Source organism: Apodemus sylvaticus, chromosome 18, assembly GCF_947179515.1.
Source record: "Apodemus sylvaticus chromosome 18, mApoSyl1.1, whole genome shotgun sequence".
Classification (NCBI taxonomy): domain Eukaryota; kingdom Metazoa; phylum Chordata; class Mammalia; order Rodentia; family Muridae; genus Apodemus; species Apodemus sylvaticus.
Window position 1 is genome coordinate 10,517,299 of NC_067489.1, and position 23,049 is coordinate 10,540,347.

At 52.1% G+C, this 23,049-nt stretch overlaps 1 protein-coding gene across 2 annotated transcripts in view; it reads left to right on the plus strand.

Annotated features, from left to right (window-relative positions):
* The window catches only part of Arhgef10 (Rho guanine nucleotide exchange factor 10), an 86,566-nt gene that overhangs the window by 3,900 nt on the left and 59,617 nt on the right, over positions 1-23,049 (plus strand). For both annotated transcript variants that reach the window (XM_052162024.1, XM_052162025.1), the window contains exons 2-7: positions 10,296-10,471; positions 13,998-14,207; positions 15,182-15,463; positions 18,082-18,145; positions 20,364-20,440; positions 22,347-22,403. In XM_052162024.1, the coding sequence (XP_052017984.1) occupies positions 10,435-10,471; positions 13,998-14,207; positions 15,182-15,463; positions 18,082-18,145; positions 20,364-20,440; positions 22,347-22,403 (727 nt within the window). In that variant the 5' untranslated portion in view covers positions 10,296-10,434. The remainder of the gene's footprint in view (positions 1-10,295; positions 10,472-13,997; positions 14,208-15,181; positions 15,464-18,081; positions 18,146-20,363; positions 20,441-22,346; positions 22,404-23,049) is intronic.

Below are 23,049 nucleotides of genomic sequence, written 5' to 3' on the forward strand. Positions count from 1 at the left end.
GGGGCGACTGTCCTGAAGGCCTGTGCTGTTTTAGGAACTGCTTTTAGTTCTGGGCGTGGCTAGTGGGTGTTACCCAGCTTCCCTTGGATCCCACACCCCTTTTTGCAGCACTGGGGATTGAACCCAGGGCCTTGTCCATGCTGGGCTAGTGTCCTACCACTGAGCCACAACTCCCTCCTGATGCCATTTCTTTTTTTTAAAGCACTGAGGACATTTGCCTTGAGATATGGCACTGAAAACTCTGGGTCACACGAATAGGTGATGTTTGAGCTGGTATCCCATCTCCTTTCATTTGCTCGGACGATTAAGACTGTATCAAGTCAGGTGTAACGGTTCACACATGTAATTCAAGCATCCACGGGGTAGAGACAGGAGCTTCACTTCAAACTGGAGGCCAGTCTGAACTATGAGTGAGTTCTAGGTCAGCCTGGGCTACAATGTGAAATAAAACAGAAAAATAAAATATTTACATGGGAGAGGCCCAGGAAACAATTGTCTGTATATCTTGTTTTGCTTTTTTGGGTTTTTTTTTTGTTTTGTTTTTTGTTTTTTTGATGTTTTGTTTTTGTTTTGCTTTTATTTTTTTGGGTGCTAGAATTCAAAGCTAGGGCTTGTGCCAGCTATCCAGGTCCTATAGCTATGCGCCCCTCCACCCCCTACCCTCCCTTTAAAGGAAAATAGAGTCACAATGTCAGTTTGGTTTCTGGTTCTCTTTAAAGAATATGAAAAGAATGAATTGAAGTGGTCTCTGGTGCTCATCCTAGAGCTGTAAGCTCAGGATTGAAGGCTCAGTCTCTGACGAGGATAAATGGTCGGGTGCTGCACCGTGGGGCAGTGGGCTGGCCCAAAAGGCCAGGCCTTGTGTTACCCAGCGTCAGTTCCGGTTAGATCCTTTTGGTGACCCACTGAGGATCGAGTGTGGATGTGTCCAGGGGATTTCACAACCGAGTGACCCCATCTCTGAAGGACTGGGTTTGTGTATGAGAACCCTTGGAATGTGCCCTCACAGTGTGTGGGCCCAAGTCTGGCTGGGTCAGGGGTCACATGGGCGGGGGTGCTATTGAGGCCCTGCAGAGAAAGCCTTTCTGTGTGGGCTTGGCCAGTGTGCATCTTGGCACTGACTAGCCTTCTGGCTTCAGAAATGATAGGGACATTGATTGATGCTTTGGTGTCAAGCGCTTGATGCAACAGGGGTGGGGGTGGGTCGGGGTGGGAGTGGTGGGAAGCAGCCCAGTAAGCTAAGTGGCAGAGCTCAGCGGGTGCCTCCAGTTCCCTCAGAGAAGTTTTGCTGGTGGGGGCTGCTCATGTGGGCTCTGGCTCTGGCTGCAACTGTGTTCTGTGGAGCATTGTGGAAGAGGCCATCTCCCAAGGCGTGGTCCTGTGCTATGTAGACCGGGTCACTTTTCAGTCAGAGCTGAAGACTGAACCCTCCCCATTGGTTCTGATAGAGCAACAGGGTTCTCCCTGTACTGCCCAGAACCCAGGGTCTGAAGTGAGGGATGCGGCAGAGCCTAGGGCACTGGCCCGGATGGTGCAGGTCCTCCGCTTTGGAATGGAGTCCAGACATGCAGGGCCTTGAATGATTTCACAGGAAGGAATGAAAGGTGCAGTGCTTTGCCAAGCAACCAAAGCAATTGGGAAAATAATCGTAGGTACTCGTAAAGGGGAAGAGGGATTTCTGTTTTCCAGGATGTGTGGTCTCCGCAGCAGTTCTCTGTGGGGGTGGGAGGGCTGTGGCCGTAAAGAGCCACATCCGCCCTCCATTGTGTCTAGACATAAGGTCATCAGAGGATCGGATGCTTGGTGACCTGCAGACCACAGGGAGAGGAAGGAGGTTGTCTGAACTTACCTGTCACCTTGGGAGAGTTTCAGTTCCATACCAAGTGCATTTGCAGATGGCGGTCCTTCGTGGGAAGCTTGTGCACTTGTCCTTGGGGAGTGCTATTTTAAAAATATTTGTGATATATATATATATATATATATATATATATATATATATATATATATATCATATGTTTCCCCCTCTCCCAATTCTTCTTAGATCTTCCCCACCCAACTTTGTATTTTCTATCTCTCAAAACAGAAAAAGAAAACCAAAACAAATGAGAAATGTGTAAGACAAAAAGCAGCAACAACAAAAAGCCAAAAGAGAAATATAAAGCTCAAACAAACAAAACCCCGTGTTGACCAACTCCTCCCGGTCACGGAGCTCACCCTGCAGTGTGGTTGGTATGTCCCAGTGATAACTCCACTGGGGGGAAAAATTATTTTTCCCATTGTCAACAGATATCTGATGCAAGCAACTTCTTGGTTAGTTAGGGGCGGGACCCTGTGTCTAAGTCCTGGGACCCAGTCGGGCTTGAACCTGGGCAGGTCTCTCAGTTCATGTGTGCACCAATCTTGCTGAGTTCTGAATGACAGTGGTGGACGGTTGGAGTACTATCTGTGTAGAGTAAGAGAAACTGAAAGCCAGGATGAGCATTGAGCATGTCTGTCTGTCCGTCTTTTCACAGGACAGCACTGACCCTGTAGGGGAGCCGTAGAGGCAAGAAGGCGCTTTCTGAGCTGGTTGGTCAGTCACTGGTCAGGTGTGGGTAGTGCTGGCTGGCGGTCAGCCAGCTTTGGGGAGATGGGAAATTGAAGCCAACAGCTTCGCTCATGGATCCGGACCAGGGTCTAAGAGAAAGAAGAGAACTGGAGAGAACCTCGACGGTTAGTTCTGCTTGTGGCGAGACCATTAGGAGGACCAGTTGCCCAGGTTTAGATTTGTCTGCCTCCCTGAGGCATGGGGTGAGCAGCTCCCTTCAGGATTATTGTGTTAGGCGGTCTTAGGCGAAGAGCTGGCACTGAAGCTGCAGGTTTGTGGAATCACGCTGCTTCAAAGAGGTAGAAGGAGGGAAGGAGGATGGGGTGCAGAGTGTGGCCTCCAGAGACCTACCCAAGGGAAGCGGGTGGGAAAGGGGATACATGGGACCCGTCTGTGATAGCCAGGCTAGGCCCAGCTTGCTGACGGAACCAGGGTCAGTGTTAGAGTCAACAGCTGGTTTGTGGAGAGAAGTCCTTTGTCCCAAGGGTCCCATGTGAGAGACCCCATGTGCTTATTCCTCATGGGCAGAAGGAGCAGAGGAGGGGTAGCCCAAGCTCTTTGTGCAGTGATACCTGCTAACGAACGGTGGTGCAGAGGGGACCACTCTTAACAGTGCCACTAGAGGGGACACGCTCTTCAGGGATAGGTGTCCTACCACAAACCCGTGTAATGCCATCATTGTCCTAACTCTGTCCCCAGCTGAACTGGAGGGGGTGGGGCGGGAGCAGGATGGTGTTAATTCGTAATGGAATTCCTGCTAATGGCCATGAGATGGGGAGCATTTCTCAGGCTACACACGAGTCTCAGTTCACCCAAACAAACAGGGTGGACATTACTACGCAGCCACCTGACAGTCACTTGTGGCCTCACACAGTCCAGCTAGGGTCTGAAGCTCAGTGCTGGCCTCTCACACGCGATGGTTCTCCTGTCCTGTCAGCAGCTACACAGACCTCCTGGGGATGCTGCTGTCCCTTGGCCCCCTCTCAGATCCCAGGCAGACCTTTCTCCTGTACCGTTCATGGGTCCCGTTGTCCTAAATGACCCACCATTTCCCTGAGCAGGAACTCCTGGGTTCCAGCCGCCACCATCCTTCTAGATCCTCTCAGTGTGGCACGGTCCTTCCCGTCGTGCCGGGCAGCTGGCCCCCTTTTTGGTTTCCCAGCTTGGGCCGCCTACCTGTACTCCCTGTCTCTCCTTCCATTAAGGAAGTCTTACTGGGCCTGGTGGACCTGAGGCTCTCCTGTAGCCAGATGTGATGTCTCCAAACTTTTGACCACCAGGATACCCTCTCCTCCGTGCTGGCTCCCCAGCACGTAAGTGCAGAGCCAGACCGCAGCCCCAGATGTTTTCATCTGGGAGCTTGAAGAATTGTATGCGTGGAATCACTGGGCTTCCCTCTGGTCAGCAGCAACTGAAGGAGCTCTTTCTGTCCTCCTGGTCCCTTTCTGCCCTCACTAGCCTTTTGGGATGGTTTGCTTTGAATCTGACTTGTTCCCTGCTGGGGTTATGAACGTTCTATTTCTGTTCTGTACCTTCTTGGACTAGGCCTGCTAGTCCAAGTCCTAGGCTTACATGGCTGTCCTTACAGGCCACAGGCAACCAAGGACTGGTATATTCTTCTAAGGGACCCTCAAGAATGCTAGGGGAAGACTTGTCTGCAGAGGCTGCCCAAGCAGCCTGCATGGGCATAGACTGCCAGTTCAGATGATCAGAGCCTGTCTGGAGACCGCTACCCTCTGAATGATGAATTCTGCCCTGTCTTGTTTTGTTTTATTTAAACATAATGTCCAGTCTCCTGAAGAACATGGGCAAAGGCATTGCCAAGTCAACTTAAAGTTAGAGCTGCAGAGACCTTTAGATAACAGTATACAGTTTGGGTTTTGTTTTGTTAGATGACATAAATCTTTGAGACATTATCAGTTTGTGACAATGGTGGTCACAATTTGGGCGTGCATCAGGGCATCCCAGACCGCCAGGCGGACTCTGAGGAAAGGCACTGTTTAACAGTAAAGCACCGTCCTGGTCTGCTGATCTTCAAGTGCAGTGAGGCCTAGCCTGGACGCCCCCTCTTTTGTGAGTCCCACCTCTGTTGGGAGCCTCCAGGGACTGTGTGCAGAATGCACACTGCTGAATTCAGTGAGGGAGACAATGCAGGCCAGACAGCAGCTTGGCCCAGGTGCTCCCCTGGGCCTGTGCTTGCCCTCCTGGGCCCTCTTGCCTGTGGGTTCTTGAGAGGGCAGTAGGGCCCAGGCAGCTGAGCTGGGCTGTTTGGAATTTTGACGCGCCATACAGTGACTGTGGCTGGCTGAGCCCTGAAGGATATTCCAGAGCCTGGGGACACAGTGGATGCAAACACCGGAGGCAGCTTGGGGGCCTCTGCACAGGCCACAGGCCACAGGCCACGGTAGGCTGGCAGGGCATCTTCCTGGTGCATCGGTCACATTTGTCAGTGGTTTTTCTCCATGTAGTGGGGCTGTCTCCTCAGGCTTACACATGACCAGCTGTGTGCCCCTGTAACCCACACAGTGCTGGCCAGAGCCAGCCTAACTGTCAGCCCTTCTCACTGGTGGCCTCTTCGATGTCCCTTTCACCTGGAGCATGTCCAGAGTCGTGTCTCATCAGCCTATGACTAGGGCCTTGTTCTTAGGAATTACTTAATGCTATATTTCATGTCAAGGATCCCAGGTGAGTTCCTTCCTGAGAATGCATAACCATTGTGTCAGGCTGAGAACACAGAAGGAGAGAGAGAGAGAGAGAGAGAGAGAGAGAGAGAGAGAGAGAGAGAGAGAGAGAGAGAGAGAGAGAGAGAGAGAGAGAGAGAGAAGGAGGGGCCAAGACAGTGAAAGTATACCCAGGAGCACAGTTTGCAGGACAAGAACATGGAAAGGATCCTGGAAAGGATCGTGTAGGAAAACACCTGGCTGTGCGGACGAGCGGCAGCAGTGGCGGTGGTGGCAGTGGTGGCCTGATCATTTGGCAGTGAGTGCTGTCTATGAGGTTAGTGGGCTGTGCCAGCCAGGTGATTGGGCGATACTGATGGCCAGGACTGTGGGCTGCGGGCAGTGGTGACTGCAGGACTTGTAAGCTGCTTTTCTGCCTGAGCAGTTCCAGGTGGTTTGACCTAACCTACAACTATCTGTTGAGATGAGCGCTTGCTGACAGCCGGCGACTGGCTGTTCCCAGCAGCGCTGGTCAGACCAGCAGGAAGGTGGGAGCCAGGTGGACTCTGCCTATGAGTGTTTTACGTATTCATAAAGCTCATGCAGCGAGAGTGACTGCAAGTGTGAGCGTTTGGGCTCAGGAGGCAGCCCTACATGCACTGCCCCTGCAGGTTTGTGCCTGCTCCCAAACACATTCAGACAGGGAAGCAACATTCTGCCTGCTTTCGGGAAAGGTGTTTGCCGCCTGCCACTGGTTACCTCACAGACCAGTAGAGCGAGCTCAGAGGTGCACAGGGCCCATGCAGGGCGGCTTTGCTTTTCTCTAGAGCCCCCAGGCACTGGTGCCCACTCTGGATTCTAACTGGCCTCTGCTCCTTACTGGTGCTGAGGGACAGCATGGGCCCGGGTTTACCTCCGGACACTTTCCGTGGTACCCAGTGGCTGTGGTCCTTTGGTCCCAGTCTTTCTGGGCTATAGAGTTCAAAGTGCTTGCCGATTGCTCTCCTCTGCTCCTCGAGGGCAGGAGGCTTGCGGTAGGCATGCCTCTGGGCTGGGTTTGTATTCCGAGAGTGCTGCTCATCTACGTTCATTCTTTCAAACGACCAACTGAGTCCTCAGCAGTCTGACTCCGCGGTAATCTAGACCTGCTTTGGCTCCAGGAATAAAGGCGAGACGAGGTCACCTGAGCTCTGGGAGGCGGGCAGCGCTCATTCCAGCCACCCTGTGTTCCTATGGGAAGGTGGTGTGATCGTGGACAGCACCCCTCCCCCCAGTGATGACCCCTCGTGCCTAGGGTCATCTCACGGCTGTGTGCTTCGCTTCCTGTGGCTTCCCGCCACTTGCCAGCAAGAGCGCCCCGTCCCCCCAAACTCCTTTGTTCTTTCTGTTGAAACCCTGGGGTGTCCTGCAAGTATCAGGCAGGGCCATAGGACATTAGTCACAGAAGTTGCTTAGCAAGGAAGCAGTATGCATGTGTGTGTGTGTGTGTGTGTGTGTGTGTGTGTGTGTGTGTGCGTGCGCGCGCGCGTCTGCGCATGTGTGCGTCTGCGCATGCGTGTGTCCTGCCGAGGCACCTCTCACTGAGATGAGTACTTGTTCTCGTCACCTGCATGGGGTGTCTCACCCACGGCACTCAGATAGATTGTCAGCCCTCATCAGGTCCAGGCAAGCACCTGCTACACAAAGGTCTCAGTACTTCTCAGGTGTTGATGGGCAGTATCGCCAGACAGCCTCGCCCCACCAGCTCCCAGTAACGACACAGAGACTCACATTATTTATGACGGCTTAGGTCTCACAGCCTAGGCTTGTTCTCGGCCCGCTCAGATACCTCAACGGCCCGTTTATACTAGTCTGCGGTTGCCACGCGCGTCGCGTTGTCTTTCATTTGGTGCTCATCCATCCGGCGCTCTCCACGCATGGCTGCCGAGTCTTGTACATCTCCATATTTTCCACAGTTCCGTACTCTGCCTGGATGTCCTGCTCTTCCTCTCCTGTCCTGCTGTAGGCCATCAGCTTTATTATTATTATTATTATTATTATTATTATTATTATTATTGTTTTTTCCGAGACAGAGTTTCTCTGTATAGCCCTGGCTGTCCTGGAACTCACTCTGTAGACCAGGCTGGCCTCGAACTCAGAAATCCGCCTGCCTCTGCCTCCCAGAGTGCTGGGATTACAGGCGTGCGCCACCACCGCCCGGCTTTTTTTTTTTTTAATTAAACCAATCAGAAGGTGATGGAGAATAACGTTTACGAAACATGATGCAGGTGCTGAGCCATTAGACTAATAATACCAAATTCAAGACAGTACTCAGCTCGATGCTGAAATCAACATATGCATAATACAAAGACAACCTTCACACAGTGCAGAAGAAAATTATCCCAACACAAAAGCAAAGGGCTTTTGGACTTTTTTGGGCTCTGGACCTTTGGGCTCTACCCCAAACACGTCATTGTGGTCCTGGGTGGACCATGTGGATCGACAAGCTATAGTGTCTTCATCTGAAATGATAGGACCTGGTCCTAGAGCTGAGGTACAGTTATACATGCTATCACCACATGTATGATGAAGAGAGCCAGCACCACGAGCGTGCTGGTGAAGTGACTCTGGTGCCAGAGCAGAGACAGCAGGTGCCCACTGAAAACGCCTAGCTACTCAGGTGGGCATCTGTACTGGCTGGTTTTGTGTGCCAACTTGACATGGGCTGGAGTTATCACAGAGAAAGGAGCTCTAGTTGGGGAAGTGTCTCCATGAGATCCAGCTGTGGGGCATTTTCTCAGTTAGTGATCAAGGGGGGAGGGCCCCTTGTGGGTGGTGCCATCCCTGGGCTGGTGTTCTTGGGTTCTATAAGAAAGCAAGCTGAGCAAGCCAGGGGAAGCAAGCCAGTAAGTAACATCCCTCCATGGCCTCTGCATCAGCTCCTGCGTCCTGATCTGCTTGAGTTCCAGTCCTGACTTCCTTTGGTGACGAACAACAATGTGGAAGTGTCAGCTGAATAAATCCTTTCCTCTCCAACTTGCTTCATGGTCATGATGTTTTGTGCAGGAATAGAAACCCTGACTAAGACAGCATCTAAGGGCAGCTTCTCTCACCCTTGAGAGTAAGACAGAGCCACAAGGCGAAGTTGCTTGGGGGCAGGTGCAGAAGGCTTCCATCGGCACACACACTGGCAGACAGGGATGCTCTGTAGAGTGGCAGATGGCGGGCATGGGGCTGGCAACCATCCTCATAAGGACATGGTTTTGGCTTACTGGAAGTGCCAGAGCCAACATCAAGCCTGTAAATTAGAGTGAAAGAATTCACTGGGCAGGTCCGGCATCTCCGATGCTGTGAGGGACAAAGTTTTGCCTGCTCTCTCCTCGCCACTGAGCACAAGTGTGTAGAGAGCCAGCGGCAGAAGAGGCAGACCGCCGCTCCCCGGGCATCGCATCCGCCCGCCTGATACTGGAACCGAAGCACGTGGAAGGTCTCCAAGCAGTTTGCTCTTCTTCCGACTGCTCCGGTAGACTCTAGGGGCAATGTTGAGTGGTTCCTAGAGGGATCCAGGATGAGTGTTGGGCTGTCCCAGGCGGGATCAAGGACGAGTGTTTATCGAACCCAGGTGGAATCTAGCGCTTGGGATGGGCAGTCCCTGGATGAAGCCAGGATGGGTGTGGAGTGGTTCTAGCATGTCAGACTGCCCTTCTCACGGACACTGTTTCCCATAATCAGCTTTTCTAATGTATCAAGAGAGTGAAACTGATAAGCAAGGACAGGTCAGAGAAGCAGCCCATCCAGCTTGGCCCTACTAACTCCAGAGGTGGTGAAGAAAATGTCAGTATTGTTCCTGATGTGGAATAGGTTTTTAAAAAACAAAAAACAAAAACAAAAACAAAAACAACTGTCAGCAGGAAAAGCTGGCTCTCACCTCAAAAGGGTGCCAATAGGACTGACCATGGCTGGGAGCAGATGCCTGTCCAAGGGTGGTAGCAGTTTCATGGCATGTTTTAAAGTAACAATAAAGGAAGTTATAAATAGGCAGCTGGTTACCTCAGGTAGGTGAGTGTACCACAGCAAAGTATGCTATGGGTCTCAGAACTTACCTGATGGCATTCTTAATCTTTGGGGTGGTAGAGGCTAGGGGTCTGTCTCAGCCAGTGTTCTATTGCTCTGAAAAGACACCATGACCAAAGCAACTCATCTAAGGGAAACACTTAATTGAGGCTGGCTTACAGTTCAGAAGTTTAGTCAATCCGTTATCATCATGGCAGGAAGCATGGCGGCATGCAGGCAGACATGGTGCTGGAGGAGGAGCTGAGAGTTCTACTTCTGGGTGGGCAGGCAGCAGGAAGAGAGAGACCCTGGGCCTGGCTTGAGCTTCTGAGACCTCAAAGTCCAGCTCCCTTGGCATACTTCCTCCCAAAGGCCACACCTACTCCAACAAGGCCACACCCACTCCAACAAGGCCACACCCACACCTCCTAATACAGCCTCTCCCTGTGGGCATATGGGGACCATTTTCATTCAAACCACCACAGGGTCTGTTCTGTACTTACCAAATAGTCACGAGGATATTAGGTCACACACGGAGTGGGCAGCAAGTGACTGTGTAGGGGCTAAGACAGCCCAAGATAACTGAGCTCTGAACTTGGAGTATTCTGACTCTCTGCAGTCTCCGGTGTTCTGATCAGTCAAGCAGCCTTGCACAGTGCTGAATTAGTTGCAGCTTCCCCCCGCCCTCTCGAACTTTGGTTAACACTGCTAAGGTTTTATCTGAAGGAAGAGGGGAAACTGTTTTGGTTTATGTCATTAACTCCACCTCAGAACACGGTGTGAGCCTGGCAAAGACCTGCTGTGGTGTTGGTTGAAGAGGGCTCTGGCCAGGGCCTCGGGTTCCAAAACAAGTTGCTGGCTGTGGTTCAAGGTGAAGTCCTGGCAGCACTGAGAAGCCTTTGTTTGTCTTGCTCTGGATTGTCCCAACCAGGGAGATTTGCAAGTATTTGCAACTAATGGATGGTAAATTCTGTCATTACAGCTGGGAGTGACAGTGACCTCTCTCCTTGTTGCAGGTTGCCTCTAGAAAGCCCCAACTGGCATCTCCTGGAAAGGGAAGGTTTCGAAGGCCAACTTGGCCGACAATGTTTCTGCTTACAGGGGCCCTTGTCCCCTGATGCTAGCCAGGCGTGGAGGAAGGAGGCACGGTTGAGCATGGACCAGGGAGAGGCCTCACCTCCTGTCCCTGCAGGTAGGGATCTGCCGCCTCGGAGGTGTCCCTGGGCCCCTGTAGTCCTGGGGGTTCTGATGGTGGACTCCAGCTTCTGGAATCACTAAATCGCTGCTCCTTGGCATGGATCGAGAAAGAGACAGTTCGTATTGTGGTGTAGATGGGACGTGAACTTTGACTGTCCCTGGCTGGCGTACCTGGGTACTGGTGAGCTAGCTGCCTGTGTCTCAGTTTGTTATGGGATGCCATGAGTTCTTTCTCTCTCTCTCTCTCTCTCTCTCTCTCTCTCTCTCTCTCTCTCTGTTTGATCCAGTGTAGGTCACCCCTGAGCTGCTGCTGTGTAGGGTGCATTTGGGAACACACCCTGCCTACCAGTCACATTCCCTCAAGAACTGGCAAGCTCTTGAGCACTGGGAGCAGACTGGGACAGTGTTCTTCCCTGCTTCCTTCCCCGTGGGCAGCTCAAGGCCAAACTGCGGCGTCCTCTATCTGCTCGGTTGATAGACACAGAGGACGGTCCACTAGTTGGTTTCTTTTGTGACCATGTCAGAACTGTGCCCTTGACAGAAAAGCTATCAGGGATACTGGTACCCATCCTGCAGATGAAGGAGGAGGTGGGTGCTAGAATCTTTACAGCATGGTCAGCAGGTTAGGGTGGGCAGGAGCTGTGAGACAGCCTGGGTATACGAGACTGGCTGTTTCTCTGTGTGTCCAGGCAGAATCTCCCCTGCCAAGCAAGGGAGATTCTAGTGCAGGGGTAGTGCTGACCACTGCCAGCCCAGGGAGATTCCAGTGTAGAGGCAGTGAAGACCATTGCTAGCCCAAGAAGATTCCAGTGCAGGCAACGGCTCAGGCTAGAAGTTCACATTCTGGCTTCTGGAAATATTAGATATGAAAATAAGTTCCAGCCTCACTGTTGCATGAGGACTTATAGGCACTGACAACTGCTAGTGGGGAGAGAGCTTTTATTTAGTGATGTAACCTAATAGCACTCACTGAGTCTCACACACACACACACACACACACACACACACACACACACACACAGACATGAAAGTTCACAGAGGGGTGATTGGGAAGAGGAGCGGTTGTGAGGAGTGAGGAGACAAGAGAGGGTGATAGAGTGGTGGGTATCATTACTGAAAGTGACACTGCCACTGTAGAGCTGTGACAAGAACAGCTTTACTCTGTCCCAGCATGGCCATGAGGATGTGAGCTAGAAACCGCTTATATTGGGGGTTGTGGGGGAGTGGGTAGGACCTCTGCTGTCTCTTCAAGCAGGGGCCAGATGGTCAGTCTTGGACTGCAATGACACTTTAGTAAGGTCACAGTGTCATTTTAGTAAGGTCTGGTATAACACACGACCCATGACTTCTCATCCGAGTTGTTTTCTGCAAAGAAAACCACGGAGCTCAGCAGCGTGGGTGGGAGACGTCACCTCCTCTGGACCTCCTCCATAATTATCTCCACGAGCCAGATCATCCTGGGGCTCTGTCAACACCCCAGGGCTCTCTGCACATTTTCCTGCCTCGGAGGATCCTGCTAAGGCCAGTTTGGCCCAGCTGTCGGAGCTCTGGTTCAGGCAGGTTTCAGACCAGGGCTGTCCTGATTACCTTTCTGTCAGCTGCACTTGGCTGCTGCTAAAGCGTCCTGGGTTGGATGAGTAATCTCCCTTCCCCCACCGAATATACTTCCCTATAAACGCACAACCCATACTTTGGTGGGGGAGGGGTAACACTGCACCCGGGGTCAGGCAGTGCCGTTTGGTCTTTTATGGTTTCTGCAGCCTGCCGGCTGAGCTCTCAGGCCTTCCAGAAGTTCCCTAGCAGTCTTGCTTCCTGCTTATTTTGCTACAGGGAACTCTGGCTTGGCCCAGTCTTGCCACGTTTGCCTTGGGATGGCCCAGACCACCCACTTGTCTGCTCTGCTGCTGCTCCTTTCTGTTCTGACTGCTGTACTGTTTCCTGAGCCCGACTGACAAGTCAGTCTGCACTCCTCAGATCTGTCAGAGCCTCTGCTACCTTGTAAAGGTCACATCCTGGTGTGAGGCTCCTCAGGCCACTACATCCCTACAACCAGTCCCAGGGCCCTGCTGAACCAACCTATTTCTTAACTCTCCTGTCCACACTGTGCTATCTGCTTGGCAAGTGGGTGTCCAGTGTTGCCATGCTTGGGTCTGCTTGCCCCAGTCACACTTATCCATCCTCTGATGCCTCCGTCTCCCAGTCCCTGATACTCACAGGGACCGGCAATAACCGAGCATTCCTAATGGTCCACGAGGCGGTGCACCAGGGAACGATCTCCCTCCGATCGCCTCAGGATGCTTGGCTTTTGTTTCAAGGAGGATGAGTATATTTCCAGGTTTCTCTGAAAGGCTCATGACTCCTAGCTTTGAGAGTCTTTGCCAGTTAAAGCAGCTCAGGTGCCGAGCATTGCCCGATTTTTCTGTTTCCTGTCCCTGCTCCTGCCATCAAAGATGGTTCACGTAAGACTTATTATAGCTCCCACCAGCAAAGATTTTCCTCTTCCTCTATTGAACGTCAGATTGGAGGGCTAATAGAACTTCTGTCTGACTGTCTGTCTCTGTCGTCTGTCTGTCTGTCTGTCTGTCTCTCTCCTTCACTCTCTGATTCTACCTGGGGGCTCCCAAGATTTTGGACCCCAGGAAGGGCTTTTCCACAAGAATCTCACTTTGTCTATCTTTCCCTTCATCCTGCCGTCTGTAAAACCCAGAAGCCAACACCTCTGCCTCCTGCTTTCCTTTCCTGTTCCTCCTGCAAACCAGGAGCCAGCGTGAAGGATGACCTCAGCCACATATCTTCCATTACACGGGCAAGTCCTCTCTGTCAGCTGGCTCTGCCTTAGTCGTCTGTCTCACTGCCTGGAACAAGGACCACACCCTGGCTGCCAAAGCTCGCCTGCAATTCTTCTCCACACGCACTGCTCGTGGATTACAATATAGTCTCTAGTCCACCAGCCGGTTTGGGGTGTCCCCATAATCATGTGGAAAGCGCCTTACATTGAGGAGATATGACACTGCATACACAGAGAAGCAGCCAACTCCAGGACAGAATCCAGAGCAGTACACTTGCTAGGCAAGTGCTCTGATGCTCAACTACACACACCCTGTCCCAACAAACCTCATTCTGCCAGGAGAAGATTGAGGCGTGTCATTGTGAAGAGCAAGATGGCGGCCTTGTCCCGTGGCCAGGGCCTCTTTGAGCTGTCGTAGTGTGGCAAGGAGACCAGATTTTCCTAGATGCTAAGTCAGGGCACGTACTTCAGATGTGAGAGTTGCTTTCCTCCTCTCCTTCTTTTCCTGTTTTCTACCTTGTGGTGAAGGGCCTGCCAAGGAAATTGTGACCCTGACCCAAAGTCCCACTGCTGTTTCTAGCGAGGGCTGCCAGCTGGTTCCCCGGGAGCTGAGGTCAGCTTCTTCACCTCCTGCCTTCTCTCCTGGGCTTGCCCTGCGCAGGGAGGTTAGAAATGGCTTCCTGGAAGCAGACACAAACACCGGCATTGTGATTTATGTTATTTTAAACTTTAGAGCACGAAGAAGCGAAATGCGACACCAGTAACAATGAAGAGGAGGGAGAATTATTTGACTTCGACAGTGGAGACGAAGTTCCGGAAGCAGATCGGCAAGCCCCGTCCCCCGACGGGACGAGAGGTGCTGAAGCCGGGACGAGAGGTGCTGAAGCCGGGACGAGAGTTGCTGCTGAAGCAGGAGATGGAGATGAGAACACGTCCCCTGAAGGTCAGTCACACGGCCATGCTGCCCTGAGCCCTGCAGGAGGCTTCCCGACCTCTCTGTGCTTACAGGACCGAGAGTTTCCTTTCCTGAAACAAAACCCCTGAGATTTGCCTGGGCTCGCACTCAAAGAGGGTCTGGGCTTGTAGCATAGACGTGAACAGCTGCTTCACGTGGTGGCACTCAGGAAGACTGGGAGAGGAAAGCTGAGGAATCAAGGCAGCTCCTTCAAAGACTCACACACACAATCCAGTGACCCCTTCCTCCAGCCCGGTCCCGCCGTCAGATGTCCCATTCAGCTAGGAACTCATCCATGGGTGCAACATGCAGCCATACCTCAGAATGCCACCTGCTGGGGACCAAGCCTTCAGCCTGTAAGCCTTGGGGTGGGATAGACTTCATATATAAATCACGACAAGGACAGTTGGGGACCATAGGCACCAGGGTCTCTGTGATGCCCCTGAATCAGCTCTGTTGTGTACCATTTGCCCTCAGTTTCTACTCTCACTCTAACCCCTCCCCCAGTTTCTAGTTGAGAGACAGAATCCTGCTATTGTCCAATAGATGCCCCTTACCATTTCATCGCGGTACATAAGCTGGGATGAGTTGCCACTGTTTATTAGCCAGGCACACTGCTGAGCCCCAACTGTGGTCACTGTAGTTGAGGACCAGCTTCTCCCTCGTACATTCCCGACCAAGTCTCTCCATACGGTTCTTTGACTCTTCTCATTTGATGCATTGTCCTGGGAACCTCTGTGCAGAGTCTCTTCTGTCTGTGCTCGGGAATGATATCAGCTCCCCATCCCATGGTGTAGCCCATGGACCTGGGCCTCACAGCCTCCTGTGGTGATCTGGGCATGCTGGGGGTCCTGACACTGGGGATGGGTGTAGGGTTTCCCTGCCCTTGCAGCAGCCACAGGGGCCTTCCCCCACCCCCAACACACTCCTTGTTTGCTAAGTAGTGTCCTTCTGTCCTCCAGGAAATGGAACTGGAGCCGAGCCTGCCCCAGAGGCAGAGCCTGTGAAACTTGTGGTCCCAACAAAAGTGAACCCGTATTCTGTCATTGACATCACACCATTCCAGGAGGACCAGCCGCCATCCCCGGATGCAGACACGCAGGAGGAAGGGGTGGGCCTGCGCGTGCCCAGTGGTTACTCCGTCCCTGTGCCCTGTGGCTATGCGGTCCCGTCTAACCTGCCATTGCTGCTGCCTGCCTACTCCAGCCCTGTCATCATCCGAGCCGAGTCTGTGGAGGAGGAAGGTAAGAGCCCCCAACGCAACACGCGACGACAGCGCACGCTGGCTGAGAAATCTGTGCCCAGTCTTTCCCCTCCCATCATGGTAGTTGCCTGCAGTGTTGGAAAATGGGCCCGGGCTAATCCCCCCAAATAACCACTCGGGTACAGTGAAGTGGCAAGTCTGAGTCAGCTGTGTGCTCTGGTACCTCAGGCCTCTGCACACCAGGAAAATTTATGTGGTCTTAACTCTAGAGCTGGCCAAAGCCCTGCATTCTCCGTAACTCACCGTCACTATTCTAGAGTGCACAGGGTCCCACCATCCCTTAGTCTGAATATCTCAGAACGGGGTCTCTGTAATCCTGTCTGTGGTAAGGGGTCAAAGATAAATACACACACCTTGTCCTTCTATCCTGGTACTTAAAATGGTGCTTGTTCATAGTGAAATAAGTAGATAAACAGATAAATACGCAAAATAGATGGTTTTAAAACGTGCCAAATTTTTTTCAAATAAAGTGCTTCAAATGTGCTCCATTATTCACCACTTTAAAATGAGAGATTTGCCTCCCTTAGTACTAGAGTACTGTGCAGTACTCATACTCAGTACTAGAGCCTTGTGCATGCTCAACAATTGCTCTGCCCGTGAGCCACACCCACAGCCCTTCTTAGTTTGAGACCAGGTCTTGCCAAATGACCCAGGTTGGTCATGAACTCACTCCATAGCCCAGGAAGTCAAGAACTCACGATCCCCCTGCCTCAGCTGCCCCAAGTAGCTGTACCACATGCCTGGCATGTGAATACATCTTCTTTGACTGCAAAGTCCCTTGACTTCTAGGACGCACTACAGGTCATGGTCAACTTGTATGGTCGATGTCTGCAGGAAACAGTTATCTTTAGAACCTTGTATGGTTTCCAAGATTCAAAACTGAGTTTCCTTTAAAGATTTTTTTCTCAGTTATTAACTGCAAATAGAAGAACTCTTACTGAATTCTTCATGTAGCTCTAGATCAGAATTCTGCCTCCTTTGAGCCTCCCTGAGTGTAAGAAGACCGTCTCACCTTGGTTAAGAAGCACTCAGCAGACATACCCCAGTGAGGGACTGGGCTCTGAGATGCTGGCCAGCCTCTGGACACCTGCTACCCATGTCCTGCCCTAGAAGAGGGGCAGCAGTGTTCCACAGAGCTCCCTGGGACCCATGTCCTCAAGGTCATCCCCCACATACAGCCATCTTTCAGAAGGCTGGCAGCCTGGGCCTGGACCCCTGGGAGAGCATGTCCTGGAGAGGAGCTCTGGTCACTGCTGGCCCTTTACTGGCCACTTCCTGCACATGCTCACTTGCTCCATCCATGTCTTGCCTGGTGACAAGGACCCACTTTTCCCTGGGAGAATAGCTTCCTGATTAGCAGACACGGGAAAGCATCCGCCACATCTAGTCAGGTCAGGAGGCCGGTAAGTGTTCCCTGGGAACACCTGGATAGCCAGGGCGTGTGCTGCCATCCACGTCTCACACCCGGCAGCTGCATGTGCTGTTAGGCATCCGACTACATGGCTGCATCGCATGTGGCCAGGACAGCACTATCCCCATGGTTGGACGTCTCCATGTTGTCTGCACTAGGGTCGGCCTCCTGGGCCACAGCCAGATTTTGTGTGACTGGAAAGTATTAGGAGCTATCGCTTATTGCTTACCCATAAAATAAGTCCTTTTCTGAGGGCCCTTTGTGGGCAGCATTGCCAGCCGAGGAATCCAGCCTTTGCCAGAGGTCATCTGGTCAGCTTCCCCCAGGGGTTGCCCTCTGCCACTGGCTGAGCAGGGATGCAGCCCATTGGATGCTGGGCTGGCCATAGGCACACTCCTGTGCCGGATGATGGCGCCGAGCTGTCCTGTGAGCCCGTCCTCTGAGCTGGCTCCCTCTGCACCCCTCCCAACCTGCTCTTTGATGAGCTGTCTTGTCCATCTGCACGCACTGTGTGTGCAGATTCTGCAGGGCAGATGCACAGTTTGTGTATGTGTGAGCCTGAGGGGCTTAAAGAGAAGAAAGATTTTCTCTGGTTCATGGCTCCTGAGGGTTCATCCCAGGGTCTCTGGCTGCATTGCTGTGAGGCAGAACATCATTGTGTGGTGGGTGTCATAAACAGAACAAAGCCACTGAGACCATGGCACTTAGGAAGCAGTTATAGACAGAGGCCTTGAGACGGTGGCACCCAAGGACACTGGTCTCCCTACCCCTAATGGCCTGTTTTCTCAGACTAGGCTGCACCTCCAGAAGTCTTCATCTTGGTTCAGTAATGCTGTCAGGTTGTGATCCCATTGGCGTCAAAGCCCTTATGATCCAGTCTCCCTTGGTGATTGGAGACCACGACTTCCATACATGAGCCCCACAGGGACACCGTGTCCACGTAAGCCTCACGCGTACTGCACTTACTCCCTCCTTCCTGTCCGATATAACATGTGTGTCTGCATCTAGTCTGTGTCAGAGAGCTAAGATCTCACATCGAGTCGTGACCCCACTGCGAATACATTTTATCTGAGAGCTGATGAGTTTCCAGTCCTCGGTAGCACAAGCCAGTTGGTGAGAAAGAAACCTGAGATAATTTAAGGATCAGAAGTCAACTTCGAAATGCTGTGAATCTCTTCTTTTCACAGAAGCAACAGAAGCTGTGGTAGACGGGCAGTGCAATTCCCTGAGCTCCGAGGACCTTCCACACAGGTATCTCTGCTGACTCCGGCTCCCCCACATCCATGCCCGTCCCTCAATGCTGGGCTTACCCCCTCTGGATTCTCAGCTGCAGGAAGACACCATCATGAACCCCAGGGTGCTATTGCCTTGGGTCCTCCGTGTGCCCCCGCCCCCAAGCATCAGGGTAAGCTGAGAGATGGTGACCAGCGCTTCCTCATCATTCATCAGGACGTGTCACCCCAGCATGGCTGTGGCCAGCCCTAACACTCGGTGTCTTCCCTTTAGTCCTTAGGTATTAGAGCCTCCCAAACCTAAGATTCCAGAAATTACTGGAATTTCTAGGGAGAAATAAACACATGGCAAGGACGTTTTGTCTAGTGGGAATGGAGAGTTTGGGACCCACAAACGCCATGGTTTCAGAAACCGTAGTTCTATCCATGATTAGAAGTTAGTAAGCAGTCCCACTGAGGAGACAGACAGAAGGGTCATGAGTTCTAGACTAGAGCAGGTCACATAGGAAGACCCGGCCTGCCCAAACTTAAACCAGGGCGGGGGTGATGGTCTTCGTCAGTAAAGTGCTTGCCACACAGGTGTGAGGACGTGGGTTCAACCCTCAGTACCCACGTAAAAACCAGGTGCAGGGCACAAACCTGTAATCTCAGCACTGGGGAGGCAGAGACAGGAGAATTCCTTGGGGCTTGCTGGCCAGTACTGACTGAATCAGTGGGCTCCAGGTAAGACACACTGTCTCGTAAAATAAAGTTGTGGGAGATGGAAGGACACCCAATGTCAATGTGTGGCCTCTGCTCACAACATGCATGTACACATAGACACACGTGCACATGTCAGTGTGTGGCCTCCGCTCATAACACTCATGTACACACAGACACAAATGTGTACATGTATACACATACCAACACTAGCTCTACCACCACCAACAACAAAATAACTATTCAGATGCAATCGGAAACTTCAAAAAGTGACAGAGCCCTCCCTTCCCTACGTAATTCCATCCCTCGGGTCAGCAGAGGACCATTTACATTTCTGCCCCGTGTGCACATCTGTGGATGTCTGCTCACCACCCCCCCCCCCCAGCAGCCTGCCAAGCATTGGACCATTTCCTAACTGGGCCCTGTGGACATGAACTTACCTGTCTGCTGTCCCCTGCCCCATCAGTCACCAAGCACAGGACCAGTCCCTGACTGTCCTGTGCACATATCTAATATGTCTCCCCTCCACGGTCTCCCTTTCCAGTGTTACAGTGCTCCCATAGTTAACCCTGACACACGAAGTGTTAAGTATGCTAAATGGAGCCTTACAGAATTAGCCCGCTCTTTCTGGGGAGTATGATGAGGCTGGCATTTGTCACAGACAGGAGTCCTTCTCCCATGGCGCATGACCACTGGGTGTGGCCTCAGTAGGAGACAGAGGTTCCTAAAGGGTACAAAGATGCTGTCTGGTGTGAGGCATCCGTGGGGTGTAGCACTCCCAGAGAAGGGAGTAGCAGTGAAGACCTTCGCCAACCTTCAGACTTAGAACTTTTAACAACAACCGAGGTGCAGATAGCGGCCTCGGCTGGATGTCCTTACCCTGAGAGGTTGGGTAGGTACCCCAGTGACTGGGATATTCCTTCTCTTTGCACAGGTTGGTTTTCCAGAGCCCTTTGTGTATTGCTGCCGGGTCACCCTGTTTCTGCACTCTTCCTTCCTCCTAATTCTTCTACCCTGCCTCAGCAGGGAGTGGATGTCCTGGGGCCCATCACCCCACCGCCATCAGTGTGTCACCACCTCACTGTGACAATTCACGTTTTGTCCAGTGAATCCCTTCTTTCCATCCTCTGTGGAAAGCGTCACAGTAGCTCATATTGTGTAAGACAGAGTCCCAGTCCCTGTCTGGCTGTGACTGTCGCCGTGTGGGTGTGGCTAGCCTCCATGGCCCGTGTGTGTCCTCCTCCTGCCAGCCTGTGCCGGAGGAAGAGAAGACTGAGGCCTTGTGCACTCGGGTGGCATCATGTGTGACATTTAGGCTGTGCAGAGAGGACGGCACTTCGGCTGTTGCTGCGTGGGTGGCAGCTGATAGAGTTCAACTGTGTAAGCTTGATCTCGGGGTTCTTGCAGCTGTATCTGGGAAGACCCACAGCAGACTCAGTAGTGTGTGCACATGCGTGGGTGCTATCGGTCACTCAGCCCTGCCCCCCATGACTGCCGTGGTCCTCCGTGCTCTCCATTCATGATGCCTTTCCTTCCAGCGGTGACCAAGGCAGCCAAGAAGGCAGCGCCCTGGCCCGATGGGCAGCCGACCCTGCCAACACAGCGTGGATGGAAAGTAAGTGCCACTGGTCCAGGGGCCTAGATCCCCCACCCCTAAGCGCAGGGCCTGCGGGTCCTGCCAGAGATGGCAGTGGGTTCCCTTTCCTGAGGACCTGAAGCTTTCAAATGCTTTCATTTACTTAAACACCGACAAAAGCTTACGTATAGAAGTTTCCCTGGGACTCCTATGTGGCCTCTTGCCTTGCATCGAGGCAGTCATGGCTCTGCACCCAGCACTTGCTCCCCCTCCCTGCACCACACCCCCATTTCTTCCTGGTACAGACTGGCTTCACTGTGTGATGGGGAGCTAATGCTCTGACCTGCTGCCCTGGTCAGCCGTTCTCTATTGAGACACCTGGAGAAGCGTCCAGATTGGGTCGCCACTAGAGTGTCTTTGTCTGGAATTACCCTCAGGGGCAGTGCTGGGGAGGAGGTGTGCAGGTCTAGGGTTCCAGAGTTGTTTAAAAACTGAGATGATTTTAGACAGTCCCTTGTTATTTGATTTTTAAGGAAGTTAAAGATTATGCCTTTCATTACCTCCTTATTTCTGGGTAGCTCTTTCATATGATTGGCTCAAAACCCAAACCACCTTAGCTGCCTCCAAGTTCAAGTCTCTTCCTGGAGAGTTTTGTTTTGCTTTAACTGTGACTAACAGTTAAATGGGTGATTGTGGTGGCTCTCTGGGAGCAGCCCACTCAGACCCGTGACAAGAATCGATCAGCATCGCGTTATGTACCAACAGTCTTATTTCCAGTGTTCAGAGTCCAGATTTTTTCTGTGCTCCCATGTCTGTCTGTCTGTCTGTCTGTCTGTCTGTCTATGCCTGTCCCTGTCTCTCTGTTGCTGTCTTTGGCTCTGTTTCTCTTGAATATCTCTCTGTCTGTCTCTCTGTCTATCTGTGTCCCTGTCTCTCTGTCTGTGTCTGTGTTTGTGTCTCTCCCCAAATAATTTATTGCTTGAAAGCAACCCTGGGGCTTACACTACCCAGCCCTGCCTTGGGAGGAGAAATCTTTTCTGGCCACTGTTGTGCAGGTGTTAATGGTGTGCCAGCTGCCCCCACAACCTCAAGAGTGCAGACGAGATGTGGTCCCCGTGGCGATTGGTACCCGAGCTACATGTGGGGGACAGTTCCTTTATGGTCTGTCTCCCAGGTTTTTGAGTATGGTAATACACTGTGGTTGGGTGTTCTTCCACAGAAAGGGGAACACAAATACTTCTGAAAAATAACGTCAAAGGGCTTTTTCTGAAGCATATTTTCACGTGAGGCATGTAAGCACTTCACATATTCAGGTGAGCCTCAGTGTTATAGGTGGCCCAGCATGATCGTCTCACATGGTATATGACATTTTTATATAACCTCCCTGCTACACACACACACACACACACACACACACACACACGTACGTCAAGAAAACTTACTCACCACAGAACACTCAGGTTCCCATAACACAGGAGGAAAACTGCCCCCATGCAATCAAGGCCTTATCCTCCAGGGTGGCTTCTACCTCCAGGGCGTAAACCCTGCGCACAGGCCTTCAGTCCAGCTCAGGGGATTCCCATGCCGTGCGGCACCAATGGAATCTTCTATCCCTAAGACTTGTGTACCACCTTTGTATTCTGGTGCGTCAGACATCTGAGCCCCACAGGCTTAAACCTGTTCAAAAGAGCCATGGAGAGGTACACAGTTGTGGAATAAGTGGGCCTGGAAACCGTCAACTCCCTCCTGTAGGTCAGATTTCACATCTTCTCTTCAGAGCTGAAGCTCTCTCGTTGGGAGCATCTTCTTCTTGCCCAGCTGCAGCAGGCCACCTCTCTGCTCGAACCCTTTGGATATTTATAGCGTGGGGAGGCTGTCCTTGGGACATTTACCTCATACTTGTCAGTTCTGGCCAGTTTTTAACACATCTTCCCTTAATTTGCAGATCCAGAGGAAGCAATTTATGATGACGTTCCAAGGGAAAACTCAGACTCCGAACCAGGTTTGATCACATCTAGACCAGAGCTTTAGGTCTGGTTCAGCGATTCTTGTTCTGGGTGCAAAGAGCAGCTAGTGTGTGTGCGGTCCCCTGGGCCCAGAATGCATGCTTTCTGGCTTCATGTTCTCGGTGCTTGTTTTGTACAGTGTGATAGAAGGCTGGTGTGCTCCTTCATAGTCACAGGCCTCGGTGCACAAGAAAGATGCAGGGAATGCACCTAAGAGGTGATACAGACCTCTTTAAATGGGGAGGAACCGAGAGTCAGGGTAAGGCCTCTAGACCTAAGAACACTGATTTAGAACATGGCAGATGTAAGTGAAAACCTTGGATCACCAGATTACCCCCACCCACCGCTCCCCAACCATCTTAAAGCAGCAAAAGGAGCAGATGGGCGGCCAAGAGCTGCAGGAGGAAGATGCCAGGCCACTGGTAGTCGGGAGAGGGAGGCAGCTCTGACTGCTCCCACATCCGGACAAGCACAGCAGTCAGAGGCTTGGGCTTGTCCTCACGGTCTGGGGAAACAGCATTATACCCCAGGGAAAGGGTACAGAAGCAGAAGGAAACGGCAGAGCTGTGAGCACCGCAGCTGGCAGGCCTTCAGTGAGCCGCAGGGCTCAGTCAGTCACGGCAGCTGAAGTGCTGGTCGGTT